This window comes from Silene latifolia, chromosome X (assembly GCF_048544455.1).
Source record: "Silene latifolia isolate original U9 population chromosome X, ASM4854445v1, whole genome shotgun sequence".
NCBI classification, from domain to species: Eukaryota; Viridiplantae; Streptophyta; class Magnoliopsida; order Caryophyllales; family Caryophyllaceae; genus Silene; species Silene latifolia.
In genome coordinates, this window is record NC_133537.1 from 12,211,095 (window position 1) to 12,225,849 (window position 14,755).

The following is a 14,755-nucleotide window of genomic DNA, read 5'->3' on the forward strand; positions in this document are numbered from 1 at the left end:
TTGATTCTATTTTTTTACTCAAATTTTACGTATCAATGAATTTAGCTATGTGCTTTACTAAATCTCTTAATGACCTTAGATTTTACATTGATTTTATTTTTTTTAAATAGATAAATTTTACGTATCAATATATGACTCATTTGCATGCAAAATTGAGTTTCGAAACCAATTGGACTTCTTGCACTAATACTATGGAGTAGGAGCTCTTAAGATTTTATATAAGATTAATGCGGATTATTTTTTTTATATATAGGTAGGTTAAGAAATTTAAACTCTTTAATAGCTCGTTTTATATATAGGCAAGTGGCAAAAACTCGACTATCTTTAGGCATTTCATTGATGATTATTGTACCTTTAATATGCGGCAGAGAAAACATGTTTAACGATTAAACTATAAAAAAAATATACATTTAAATAAGTACAAAAGATGTTAGGTAAAGGTTAGTCAATTGTTGTGCGCCTTTATTGTGGCTGTGCAATATCAAATGTAGAATGCAAGGAACATATGCAGGACTGATCAGTATGTTGTGAATCCAAATAAACTTATACGAAGTGTAAAAGAGGAGGCAATAATAAGACGTAAGAACTATCAGCTTTGAACTACTATAAGAATTTGTTTTAATTGCAAATGTTTTTATTGTAATGATTTGACGCATATTCTTCAAGTGTGAAGAATTGTAATAGGCTTGATTGTATTGGTGCTTGACCTTTGGCCTGTTTATTAATATTATTTACAAATCCAAAAAAAGAGTTAGTCAATTATAAGAAATCCATAAAACTAAAAATATTATTAGCAAATTAAAATAGATGTAATTCGATCATGAATATAGGGAGCCAACCTTAATAGCTTTATAGAATGTGGTCATGAAGTTAAAACCTTCTGTAATAGTAAAATCATAATAGTGCACCCAAAGCAATTAGACTCCATATTAACAAAACAAAACAAAATATAGGAAACGAAAATAGTATAAACAACTATATAATGCTCAAGAATAACTATCTACATGATCCAAAAAATTATGATAATCCATCACGAGAAATCCCGATTATAAGAGCGAAGTGCCTAATCATAGTATAAGGTAATTCATTTAATTTTATTAAAATACCTAAATTGACGTGATAGTCGATGTCAAATAAGCGGCTTCCTCAAAAATATGTAGCTTTGATGCATCGCTTTTTCTTCTTCTAACCGCTGTCATAGAAAAATAATCAAATCGTTAATATTTAACAGGCAAAATTAAAATTTATGAGAACGTCAAATAAGACAAAAATAACAGAAAACAAATTTCATCAAATAAATAAAAGCTAACAAACAGTAAGTTTGTTATTCACTGGTATTAGAATTCCAACGTGATAAAAGTTGATGGTCTCTCATACTTATTATTATATTATTTTATAGTTATATGTAGTAGGTCTTATGTCATAGGATTATGCTAGTGGAGGTTTATTGGTAGAGTTAGACGTCTTCCACACCGCGAACAAACCGTTTTTTTATTGCAAATAAGATTGTATTAATGTTGGTATTTTAGTAGAGTTGTCCTTCTAAGTCAAAGCAATTTTACCTCCCTGATGATTGTATACTTTTAATACACTATTATTTATATATTATATTTAATTTAATTTAATTGAATAAATTAAATAACTTTTTTTATTTTCATTTAAATATATGGTAGTTTATAAAACTTGGAAACTCTGTAATCGCTCGAAAAAAGCTTCCTTTAATAATATTAGATAGATAGATAGATGTATTGATTTGTTAAAGCTCATTGACTTTTTATGATAAAAATTTGCAGCTAAAAAATACTCCCTCCGTCCCGGTCATTTGTTGTCCTTTTGTTTTGGCACAAAGACCAAGAAAAGATGAGATAGCCAATTACTAAATGACATGTGGATCAAATTGAGTGTGAATGAGCAAATTGTTCATCAAATGCATTCCTAAAATAGAAAGGACAACAAATGACTGAGACACCCTAAAATGGAAAAGGACAACAAATGACCGGGACGGAGGGAGTATGTTATTAGTAAATATTTGTAAATTAACATCATTAATTTCTCGGTAAGAAAACAAAAAAAATTCAAAAAAAATCTCATTTTATTACTTTTTACGATTTGAATTTTTATTATTTCTCTAATCAAAATACATTAAGGAGAAACATGAAAAGTAAGTGAATTGTCAATTTATATTCTAATAAATAATACGCTAAAAAGTAAAACTCTATAAATACCGTACATATATTGCACGGAGTCTATATTAATAACTCTATAAATACCGCGCATTCATTGCGCGGGATCTAAACTAGTTTATTATTATTTTGTTGTTAGCAGATAGCTCTGGCTCGAATGATCCGACCCGACACTTGAACCCAAAACTCTAGTTTGACCTGTCACCTAAAACCAAGATCGACTCGAGCTTGATCCGAATCCAATTTGACCCGACCCGAACATGTATTGTTAGAGACTGATTATTCACCACAAATAACTTAATAATAATAGTTGACTCGAAAATCACCCGAACTCGAAACAACCCGACTTCGTCAACAAACTCAAAATTGATCCATCCAAATCCAACCTAATTAACTCATCAGCTAATCTTGCTATAGACGGATATATCCGTCTATAACTAAAGACGGGTCAAATACTTCCTCCCATCCAAATCAAAGGTAACACTTACCTTATTCGGACCATCCAAACCAAACTACCCATTCCTTTTTTAGTAAAAAACATTACTAAAAAACCCTCACATACCCTTATTATTTACATACAATGTCATTATGTTTGTGGTCCTCTTTCAATTAAAGTGCAAGTGGGCCTACTATATTTCCAATATTACCCTTACTTTTTCCATTTTTTCTTAAAACAAGTGCCCCCTCCCATGTTACATTTGGTTTGGATGGGAGGGAGTAGTTTGAAAGTGGTGACATTTTTTGCTCGCACTATCCCACTTGTTACTTGTCCTATTAGGAATATGATATTATATTTGACTCATTTTTAGTTATAGACGAATATGTACCGTCTATAATGAGATTTTGTGTAAATTCATTTAGCTACCCGTATGTCAAAAATTCCCAACGAGTTCCAACCAATAGCATCCTAACAAACACTTAAACATAACACATGTCATATACTCATTGGTACTTCTTACCTTTGCCCAGTTGCCCTTTGGCTACGGTCTCACTTGGGTTCACTGTAAAACCGTCTTAAACAGGAATTTTATTTGTGACGACTGACAGTAAACTGTAAACCAATACACAAAGAACAAAGAAAGAGAACAAAAATGGCGAAATTGAGCTCACTATCTCTTGTTCTACTTTGGAGTCTCGTACTTTTCGGTTCCCTCTCTCAAATTCAGGTACATTTGATTCATAATTAGCATCGTTTCATCTATATCAAATCGTTTTATTGATTTATTCGATTTAGTTGAGAATTAAGATAATTTGATTTAGGATTTTTCAATTGTTTCAATTGTATATATTTGTTGACTGCGATAGATTTTGTGGAAAATTTGTGTGTTTTTTGATGATGTATTTGGAATTGAATTAGGCGAAGAAGAAGAAATCGTCGGAGAATTTAAAGGAAGTGACGAATAAAGTGTTCTTCGATGTTGAAATTGATGGAAAACCAGCTGGTATTGTTTTTGTTTCGATTTAATTTTACATTTTGAGGTTTTAATTGATTTATATACGCTTGTTGAGGTTTTAATTGATTTATATACGCTTGTGAAAATAATAGCATCTGTGTGATTAATTATGAATTATGTTTAACTAAATGATTAATTATTGTGTTACTCCCACCCTGTTAGTTTTCGGTTAAAATGAAGTGTGGAGCGTCAATGCGTCATACCAATGTCCAAGGACCAAGGTCGAGTGTTGTACATGATTACGTGAGCTCATGTGGCGTCGAAATAATACTGTATTAGATTAATTACGAATGTTTGTTAGAGTATCGGACTAGGTTAGTTTTCAGTCAACGATGAAGTGACGGACTCGGACTGTCATACTGACTCATACCAATGTCCAAGGGTAGAGGGTTGACACGGTTAGGTGAGCTCATATGAAGTGTCGAAATAATAACATACTAGTGTGGTTTAGTTATGATTTATGAATGTCCGTTAGAGTATAAGCTACATCTGTTCCAAATTGTATGATTAATTGTGTAGTTCTATGCACTAGTGTGGTTTTGGTTACATACTTGCATATATGAATTTGTCATTAGTGTAATGTTGAAAATATGTGGCGGATTATGTTATTTGTATACTGATAATTTAGTGGGACTTTGGCGGATTATCTAGTTTTGTCAGTGAATTAATTGAGATGTTTAGCAAATTTGGTATCGTTATTGATCATCTATTTTTTTTAAGGTCGCATTGAAATGGGTCTCTTTGGCAAGACGGTTCCAAAAACTGCTGGTAATATACATCCCTCTATTCAGTCCACTATTTTAGAGTATTTGCTTTGTAGTTTGAATTTTCTACTGACTCTGGCCTTTGTGTTTAATTGTTGCAGAAAATTTCCGAGCATTGTGCACTGGCAAGTTTGCAATCTCATCCTCTGATTTATACTGTTGTTTTCATTTCCAAACTTTTAAATAGCGGTGGATAGAATGGTCGTAAGCTATGAGTTTGATATATACACTAGATGGCTAGAGAAAAGATGTCTGTTTTTAGGCTGTTGTCGAGTTTCTATTACTGAAATGCTGCGCTATAATAAATGAGATGAATTAATTGATCATTTAAATAATGAGGACTGCGTAAGCATTTTGGTTGGTCTTTCGTGCAAGACTGTTTTACCGACTCACTGTTCATTAAAAGGGTGGGGGGTTCTGCTGCTCTCTGTCATGGCCAATGAGTTATCACCCTATTTGTGAAAAAATGAGTTTTGAACATCGGGTTTATTGCTTATTTCAGGAGAGAAAGGTATTGGTAAATCTGGGAAACCGCTGCACTACAAGGGAAGCAAATTCCACAGGATTATTCCAAGCTTCATGCTTCAGGGAGGTGACTTCACTCTCGGGGATGGAAGAGGTGGAGAATCAATCTACGGAGAGAAGTTTCCCGATGAAAACTTCAAGCTGAAACATACTGGACCCGGTACTTAACTACTTTTGTTGTCTTGTTACTTGTTAGCGGTTATTATGTGAAAGGTGGTTGTGTGTTTAGAAATGAGACATGAGAGTTCTGTTGGTGAAATACGAGTAATACCTAACTAGAAGGGTTAAACAACTTATTGAATTGAAAAATGTTCGTTGAAGATTAGATTTTTTTGGGCAACGGATACTTATCCTTGGCTTCTTTCAATGTGTAGGCCTTCTGTCTATGGCTAATGCAGGTCCCGACACCAATGGGTCTCAATTCTTCATTACAACCGTAACAACCAGCTGGTGAGTGAACCATGCATTTAACAATGGAATTTTGTACTGCTAAGAGCTAGTGAATGATCTGGTATAGTTGAGGGCTTTCGCGTATAGACTTTTGGTCATGTAATGATCAGCCTTAGCATATGAAACTCCCATATGATAGAACTACCATAGACAATTTGACTCGTCTTACCATGTTCAATACAAGTTGAAAGTATGTCCACTTTACACTAACAACATTAGGTAGCGGCATAGCTACTTTGAGTATTTACGATCCTTGTTTGAAACTTTGGCCACAATCCTTCTTCCTCCCATACATAGCATGCTTCACTGTGTTGTTTAATCCACTGTTTGCTGGTTTATTACGGCTACACACTAAAGGCGTCTGAAATTGAAATTACCATTCGTTGTTCCAAGACTCTTCCATTCTTAGACATACGGTTATACATCCAAATTTAATACCGTTCATTGGAGCGTGCCACATACTACGTTTTTTTTTTGTGGAATTCATCAACCGACTAATTGTTGTATGAACTTACATTACAGGTTGGATGGCAAGCATGTCGTATTTGGGAAGGTACTTTCAGGAATGGATGTCGTTTACAAGATTGAAGCCGAGGGCAAGCAAAATGGCACCCCTAAAAGCAAGGTTGTTATAGTTGATAGTGGGGAGCTTCCCCTGTAATTATCATCCTCCATAACTAGGTAGAAGCATCATCCTAGACATTCCAAAACTCGACAACTTTGCACTGTAGTATTTTTCGACTTTTTTCCTCTGAAGTTGTCCAATTATCGCCCTTCTAGTAAGTAAACCCTTGATAATTCTTTAGGGAGAGCTTTTGACGACGTGTAAAATCGTCTCTTATAAGTTTTTGTACACCATTATCGAATCCATGCATAACTCAACTACTATCATGACTCCATAACTAGTCAAGCTCACATATCAAGATTGCATTCCTAATTACTCTCACCGTTCCGTCCCATTCATTTGCTTATTTTTCTATATTTTATGAGTGATATATTTTAATAGGGTTTTTCTAACTTATGCCCACTAGGCATAGGTTAAGAAACTAAAATAGGAAAGTATTAAATGTATTTCTTGTGAAAAAAAGTAGAAGTGATAAGATATTACAATTTCCCATGAAAATATCATTTAATACTTTCTTTTTTTGATTTCTTATCCTATGCCTAGTGGGCATAGGTTAGAAAAACCGATTTTAATAAAGTGTAAACAATGCTTGGTACGTAGAGGATAGTAGCTAGTTAAACACCTTGAAATCGGAATAGATACCTCGATTAAGCCGACGAGTTAACCACCAAGTACGAACCATCTCCACGGCCGCGGTCATTTTCAACAAGCAACATCAAAGTATCAAACAAACACCATATCATCCAACCAACACCTACAAAATTTTGATAAGCATAGAGTTCAAGTTTAAGACACAAGCAAAAACACTGAAATTTATTCAAGATCACTAAAACGTACTCATTCAAACCACAATAATCATCCTACGAAAAACGAGAAAAACCGAAACGACTTCAAAAACGGTCATTCTTCTATTAAACCTCGATCATCATCATTCATCACTGCTCCTTCCTTCCGACATTGACGTTCATGTTGCTCGGCGTGACTTTACCGTTACGTTGACGAACAATATTAGTGAAATTAACCGAAATATCAGGATAAATAGCCACAATTTTCGAAATATTTCCATTAATTTCACGAATTAACACAACATTTTTCACCAAATTATCACGAATCTTTGAAACATGAGTTTATATATACATGCGGTTAAACTTAAACGTGCGTGTTTGATTTTTTTCAGCAATTTTTTAAAAAAGAGAAGAAGAAAAAGAAAAAAGAAACCGACTTAAAATGTTGAAGATTTTGCGGTGTTTTTCGTTTCTTCCTGTAATCTAGGGGAAGGGTTGGTCTAGAAAATACTACTCCAGCTCATTTTGGGAGTGTGTTTGGCAACAATATTTTTCAAACATTTTGAAGGTGCCAAAAAAGGAATGAAAACCTTAAATCAAACATTAATGACATCAATTTATGCGTAATTGTGTAATTCCATTTTGGAAAGTAATTTAGTTCTTAAATACAGCCCTTAGGGCTGTATTTATCATTACCGTTTTTAAAATTAACTATTTTAATAAATTACGGAAAATAATTATTCTTAAAGGTTTTCTACATGCCTTTGCATTTTTTCTAAATTGAACGTGGTATTCATTGTTTTTTAAGAACACCAATATTTTTTTTTGAAAAATAAGTTCAGTTCAGATTTTATAGGTTCATTTCTAAAAATGTAGGTCCAATTCATAATTTCATACTTATTTTCCTATAAGTTCAGTTTAGATCTTACAAGTTTAGTATAGAAAATTTCAACTTCTATAAGTTAAGTTCAAATCTTACAAGTTCGATTCAGAAAAGTTTAGATCTTACAAGTTCAGTTCAGAAAAGTTCAGAAAATTAAGTCCAAAAATAGAAGGCCTTAATATATATATACCCTAAATACTCTAAGCCGCCTCTTTTAGATATTTAATTTATGCATTTTCTATTGACTTTTGCAATAATTTTACAAACCATTAATGTTTACTTAATTTTAAACATATTTTCGATACAAAATCTAACGGTTTAAAACCTCGACTTGTAGTTATAGATTTACAGTGGATGGGTTGTATTAACAATGAATTGAAAGGAGTCCCTTCTGCGCTCGGGGACATGAGGATCTCTTACAAAATGAATTGAAATTTGTATTTGAATGCTGGGCGCTGATGTTTTCTACTCTGTAGGTTAGTCTTGTGTGGCGCTCCCTAAACTTGCAAAATAAATACAACTTACACCCAAACTACAACAATTAAGACGCATCAACTAACTCCAATTCAATAGAGTGAGGCTTGAGTTAGCTTGTACACGGCAGATAGGGACTGTAGTCGATAGGTTGAGACAATTACGAGGACTCACTATCGCTTCCAGAATCAAGAAAGCTAAACTCTCTCGGTCCATCAAGTTTTATAAGGACAGTACCCTGGTTTTCTTCCTTCCATGCAACCCGTTCCTTCTCTAAAAGGTCCATCACCTGAATATTAATCAATGATGAGCGAGTTTTAGTGACTATATGGTGAAAATGGACGTAACTGTCCCATAATCCCGTCTGTGTACAGAAAATAAGTGATTCTTCGTATTTTCGTCTGAGCAACACAAAAACTTTCGCAATGCCCTGTGACTACCGGTACAAATGTATTCAACTAACTGCTTAATTAGATAAGCAAAGATACATAAAAGCACTTACTGATTCTTTCACCATTGACTTCCCCAAGCCTTGAGATCCACATCCTGTTATAACCCGGAGGAATTGCACGGCTAAAACACAGAGAACAAAACAAATCACGCACTTAGGAATTCGAAGATCCACTCCTGAAGATAAGACAAACCAGGGAAAAGAAGATAGAAAGTACTCACAAGAAATATACGTTGAAAATAACAAATGAAGCTTCAGTACTTTCATCGCTTGTTTAACATGTTGCCCATGCAAATCAATCGTCAAAGAATTTTCTATTCCCTTGTTCCTGCAAAATATCGCATCAGCTCATCATTGGAAAAAAACAAAAAAAAAAAGGAAATATATAGGCCACTATTTTTGATGACGCTAACCTAGCTTTGAATATCTCCATGCTTGCCTTTTCATCTGCTTCTCGAGCCTTTTTGCTGTACAGTTTACCCTAGCCAAAACAAAATAAAAATGAGCGAATAGCAAAAATAACCAATTTGTATGTAAGGACGCCGAAGGAGAGAATATTTCATTAAAAAAACATGAAATAATGACTCGTGGTTTGGATTTGGGAGGGGTTCAACCGCTTATTGGAAGGGATTCTGCCTTTGACTACACCATCTAAGTTAGCAGTTACAGTTTCCCACCATTATCCAAGAAAAATACTTCACTAAAGAAGCTCTTCAAGGCATAAAACTGGGGTACAAACTAACAATTATGGATAACAATGGGAACTTCACAAGATGATTTGAGGTCGGCTAACATTAGCCTGTAGTAAATGAAATATTAATATGCTCGTCCAACATACTAACAAGGAGGACAAAAAAAGGAAAATATTTGATTAAAAGAGACATTTAAAAGTTTTTTAAAGTCAGTAGCGGAAGGATCTCAGAAACAAAGCATTTTCTCAGGCCTATTCTTTCACATGAGAATGACTAGCGACAAAATGGCCACAGTAAAAAAAAAATAAGGGAGCCGTATTATTTTAGCTCACATTTCAAAGAATCCGAAGGTTAAAATGCAATCATTCCTCATAAATCAATTTTTTATATGGCAAGAGGAAGGAAGAAACAGTTACCTTCTCAGACATGTATGCTGCATAATTCTTTTCTCCATTTGAGAATGCAGTAGCAGCCTACACAATGCCTTAGATCATTAGAACAAGCACCTCAGAGAAAAGTTATAATGTGGAGTAGCTAAATTCAAGAAAGAGAGTATCAAAGCATGGTCTAGTTTCCAAACTAGTACCTAGCAATCCTACAACATATTTAAACAACTCTTGAGAAAAAAAAAATCTAAAGCTTGTTATTGACTTTCAGAGTTTCGGCTAATTCTGTATTAAGTTATTAACTACTCCTCATATGAATAAATTATAATGACCAGACTGAATGGAAAAAAGGGGAAATGAAGGATCATAGTAACCTTGTGATAACAAGAATTCATTTCGTCCCACCGCTGTTGTGCCGTTCCTCTAAACACCTGATACTCAGTTCCCTTGGCGACAGCTGAAGCGAAAAAGCAGAAAATATAAATATTCAAGTAGAGGTGATGAGAAAAATTAGTCTTTAATAACCGAGGTATTATTTTGCTTTTCAACATATAGGAGTTGCTACAAAAAAAAATAAAAAAAAACAAAAAAAAAAACAAATCCATTAATTCTGTCGACTCTAAATCTTAAATTGTGATGGAATAGACAACAGAACTACAATGGCGTATGTTAAAGTGTTAAACCTCTTTCCCAAAAGTTTCATATAACAAGATTCCAGATAAATGTATTTCCTGTATAGTACCTTGGGCAATCATTTGTTGTGGAAGAGAGTCAGAAGTACCAAGTTCAACTCGCTTATGAGCAAAAGACTCCATTTGCTTTACCACGTTCCTCCAGTTCATAGTAGATGGGTCATGTTCTGCACACTTGGGCATATTAAACAAGGATTCCAACAGTTGTTGAGGTAGCTCAGCCTTATCTGTCCTTGATCTTTTTTTAGCTAGTTTCCTTGAAGACTCAGAAGAAAGAAGAGCATCTGCATAATTCCTGAAATCATATATTGTAACAGTTACACATTACTACACAACATTTTTATCGAAAGCTGACTGATAACGAAAGAACATGTAGCCACAATAAACGGATCTAATTTCGTCTCAGTTTTTAATGTTTCTGCCACAATAAAGGTCAAGGATATCCAGTTACAATAAGTCGTCGCTTTGTCAATGATAGTCTAATATAGTGGCATACCACACTACCACAGCTCCAACAACCGACAGAACGAAAAAAATATCGGAAATGATATCTACCGCTCACGAAGGGTGCTCGTCACACAAAAGCAAACGAAACAAACTAGAATACCTGCCAGTATAATTGAAAAACTGCATGCTATCTTGAATGTCACTTTCAGAAGAATACGAACTGGAATCAGATCCCCTGTCAGTCAGCTCCCAAAACTTTGTTTAAGAAAAACAAATAGAACGTGTCAAGAACCTTTACCATGCCATATTGCCATGGCAAACAAATTTTAATCAAAAGGCAACTAAACTAAGCCATAGAATTTGGAGTTCACAAAGAAAAAGTCCACCTAACATGTAAGACATACTAATGTACAGTAACACGGATGACAGGAACCAAACTATCAAAGGGATCAACCTCTTCCTAAAATAACTTGGGAAAATTGCAGGTTTCAGTTGCTAATCATCTGGGACCACCTAATGGCAAGATCAAAAACCGCTTCAAGGTTCTTTAATTCTTTTTTTGGCAAACACTCATACTTGTACTAAGGAGTACAGAGTACCTCACTACTGAACCAACTCAAACTACACTTATGGAAAGAAAACAAAAGGTACTTGATACATGAAATCATACAGAAAAGTTAGAATCCATAGCAGACCATAATAACATACAGATAATTAACCAACTTAGGCAAACAACAAATTTGCCGTATTTTTTTTTTCTGTTCTGCTGTAATGCTTAATAAATATCACAGTAAATAAGCAGTTAAATTTACTTTCAGAAACTGAGGATAATATGTATACAATCACTTACATTATCACTGAAATCCCCGTTTCTTGAACATCTGTTGCTGTTCAAACTGAAGTCAGAATGTTCATCACTTGCAGATGGTTCAGAAGGAGGTGAAGATAAATCAAGTAAAACCTCTAATGCCTACAGGGGAAAAAGAAAACCCATCAAATGAGTGTACGAAATAAAATGTATCCTAAGATGGTAACTTCATAACCACGGGAACAATACCTTCTCAATGTCATAACCACAGTTACCTGCAAAAGCAAAATCATAGTGTACTTTCAGCATTCATCACTGTCAAAATAAATACTCAATCACCCATCAAGGTGGTGCTTAGATAAAGCAACAATAAAAACAAATTATTGAACAACAATCATTCAATGGGGATTCACAGACACACCCTCAAAGGATAAATACAAAGAAAAAACATATGAATCCGCCTAACGCTAAAAAAGTGAATAGGCAAACACTAAGAGATCAGAAAAAAAGGATGGTAGAAATCATATCACAATCTAGCATAACCATCTTAAGTAAAAGAAAAAGATGAAAGCTTCATACATGCAATTCTACAATATCGTCGTCATATAGCATGAGAATGATACTCAAGGTATAAATCATAATCAGGGAAAACAAACTAACAAAGGTCAATACACCATGCCATCTAACAAGAAATTACTCGAAACCCCACCAACCCTAATCCATCAACCAATCCGTCACCCAAACAATCTCAATTCAACTTTCAACTTCGGCTGTCACAAAAAGTCTAAGACAAGCAGCATCATTCGTACTTCCAATTACTTGCATTCAATTCTCACTCCACTAAACTAACCTAATAATCAGAGGTGGAACTAAGGAGGAGCTAAATTTGAAATTTTAGTTACAATTTTCGACCTTTACTCTACTTCACCTTATTGTATTAATAGTTCGTCCCCCATGAAATTTTTTTGGAACCGCTTTTTTTAGAGTTTGCTTTTCTTTTAAACCGATATGATGATCCGTTTTACATGATATTAGTGTAAAACCGCTTGCAGGATACTGATTACCTAACGAAGAATCAGGGTTGGCTACTTCTAACCATCAACAATCATTCAAACCATTCAATCAAACAAAACAAAATTGAACGACAATGTAGTATCAAAGCAAGAACAGAAAAGCTCACATAGCACATCTCTGACAACAGCCATACTAAGCTCACAATCATCACCAAGCATCGAGCACAAAAACTGCTCCGCCTCCTCGACATTAACAACCTTGCCACCACCAAACCCTTTCTCCTTAAAAACCGCCTTCCTCGACTTAACCGCTACATAATCCTTTCCTATCAAATTCGATACAGTTCCACACGCCGCCACAACCTTTCTCCCTTTCTTCCCTCCAGTTCCCCTGAATTCACCACCATCACCATCACCATCACCATCACCAACAACACTACTAGAATCCGTAAAACCATCAGATAAACTCAAATTCTCGCTCGAAGTTCGATTCGATCCTGAGCTCGAGCTAGAACAACTAGCTTGATAAGCATCAGAAGAATTATCCGAACTTTCAGTTAATATTTCCGCAGCTTTATTCGGATCACCATTAGCTTCTCTATAAGCTGCTACAGCTTCATCAATGGAAGCTAACGAAAACGCCTCAACTAAACCGTCAATAATCCTCTTTTCCTCACTTTCACCATTGTTACACATCTTCTTATCCTTCAAAACGGTGTCGTTTTGCTTCTTAGCTTGACGCAGTCTCGTCTTCTTCCCCGATTGCTTCATCTATAACACACAAATACAACTAATCTACAAAATTAGGGTTTTAAGTTCAAATAACAGCTACACACAATTACAATTACAAATAACGATTGAATTGTAGAGGATGCTAGCGAGGTGGTAATTTGGAAGTGTAAACCCTAATTGTGAGATTGAATTGGGGGAATTTGTAGGAAGAAGATGAAGGAATAATGGAAGTTGAAGATTGGGGGTTTTGGTAAACTGCCATTATATATTATTGAGAAAGTTTTACTTTTGTTGAGTGATGCTCGGAAAATGAACGGGTGAATAACGGTAAAATTAGTTTTCATACTTTCCAAAAATATCTTTTTTTTTACTTTCCAAAAATTGGATGAAAATATAAAACTAATAGATTCGGATTTAAATAGTAGAAATCAATCTACTAACTAGTTTTCAACCCGTACAAAATTTTGTAAGGGTATATTTTTATGAACATTGTTGTAAATAATTAACATTTAAAAAATATTAACCAAAATATTATTTCTCTTATAATGATGGGATGTGCTAAATCCCGCACGCCATTTTACTTAATCCTACACAAATTACCGACTTATTCCAATTTTTCCCCTCACATTTCTTACCCACAAATATCCCAAAAAGAGAAAACCTTCGCCCTCTTCTCCCACCACTCCTTTTCTCATCTCAATTCTCATCCCTACCATCCACTACACTACTACCACTGGCGAAATGCCCTACCACGCACCACCCCTCCGTATGCGAACCGGTGTCCTTCCTTATCTCTGATTATCTTAGTTCAATATCGGAATACCCAAATATCTGTAAAAACCCTAGAAATTTGACGAGTTCAATTCAACACAATACTTGAACAATCAAATAATCAGACTTGTTGATGGCTTGATGGCAAGCAACATCTTCCACTTGATTAGTTGATTATGTTAAATCAGGTACTAAATCTGGTTGAAAGACCTTTACACGATGTGTTCGACGAGAATAGCGGGGGATGCGCTTCGAAAAGGGAACTCACGGCGGCGTGGGATGGTCGACGAACAGGGGTAGGTCGGGGTTAGGGGATGGGTGGTCGGGAGCTCGGGCTAGGGGATGCATGAGTGTCGTTGAAATTTTGGGTTTTCTTTTGATTTTTTTTGTTTTGAAAAGATGAGGGGTAGTGATGGAAGGAAGAGCCAAAATGTGTAGGATATAGTAAAATTGTGTGCTGGATAGCAATTGCGATAATGATAATATGTTAAATCAGTGTTAAAACATGATATAGAGTATATTAAATACAACTAGGTTTGTGACCCGTGAAATTTACGGGTTTATTTGTTTTAGTTTTGATATTTTTATCGTATTGTTAATATTTGTTCGAACAATTAGTT

At 34.7% G+C, this 14,755-nt stretch overlaps 2 protein-coding genes across 2 annotated transcripts; one reads left to right on the forward strand and one right to left on the reverse strand.

Annotated features, from left to right (window-relative positions):
- Positions 1 to 3,060: 3,060 nt before the first annotated feature.
- LOC141622903 (peptidyl-prolyl cis-trans isomerase CYP20-1-like) lies at positions 3,061 to 6,313 on the forward strand. The gene is made up of 7 exons (XM_074438931.1): positions 3,061 to 3,349; positions 3,541 to 3,625; positions 4,358 to 4,405; positions 4,503 to 4,526; positions 4,904 to 5,086; positions 5,301 to 5,376; positions 5,899 to 6,313. The coding sequence occupies exons 1-7, from the start codon at positions 3,275 to 3,277 to the stop codon at positions 6,035 to 6,037; spliced, it is 630 nt and encodes a 209-aa protein (XP_074295032.1). The 5' UTR covers positions 3,061 to 3,274; the 3' UTR covers positions 6,038 to 6,313.
- A 1,577-nt stretch (positions 6,314 to 7,890) lies between these two features.
- LOC141622898 (SMR domain-containing protein At5g58720-like) lies at positions 7,891 to 13,681 on the reverse strand. The gene is made up of 11 exons (XM_074438923.1): positions 12,800 to 13,681; positions 11,869 to 11,894; positions 11,662 to 11,781; positions 10,972 to 11,066; positions 10,415 to 10,659; positions 10,047 to 10,129; positions 9,703 to 9,759; positions 9,008 to 9,075; positions 8,816 to 8,922; positions 8,646 to 8,716; positions 7,891 to 8,432 (listed from the first exon to the last, which is right to left on the reverse strand). Exons 1-11 carry the CDS (start codon positions 13,401 to 13,403, stop codon positions 8,304 to 8,306), a joined length of 1,605 nt encoding a protein of 534 aa, XP_074295024.1. The 5' UTR covers positions 13,404 to 13,681; the 3' UTR covers positions 7,891 to 8,303.
- Positions 13,682 to 14,755: the final 1,074 nt, after the last annotated feature.

Coding starts and splice junctions, on each gene's coding strand:
- LOC141622903 (XM_074438931.1), top strand. CDS start 3,275: ATGGCGAAATTGAGCTCACTATCTCTTGTTCTACTTTGGAGTCTCGTA. Junction 3,350..3,540: donor GTTCCCTCTCTCAAATTCAG/GTACATTTGATT, acceptor GAATTGAATTAG/GCGAAGAAGAAGAAATCGTC. Junction 3,626..4,357: donor AATTGATGGAAAACCAGCTG/GTATTGTTTTTG, acceptor ATTTTTTTTAAG/GTCGCATTGAAATGGGTCTC.
- LOC141622898 (XM_074438923.1), bottom strand. CDS start 13,403: ATGAAGCAATCGGGGAAGAAGACGAGACTGCGTCAAGCTAAGAAGCAA. Junction 11,782..11,868: donor GTGGTTATGACATTGAGAAG/GTATTGTTCCCG, acceptor TTTCCCCTGTAG/GCATTAGAGGTTTTACTTGA. Junction 11,067..11,661: donor ACGGGGATTTCAGTGATAAT/GTAAGTGATTGT, acceptor TCTTAAACAAAG/TTTTGGGAGCTGACTGACAG.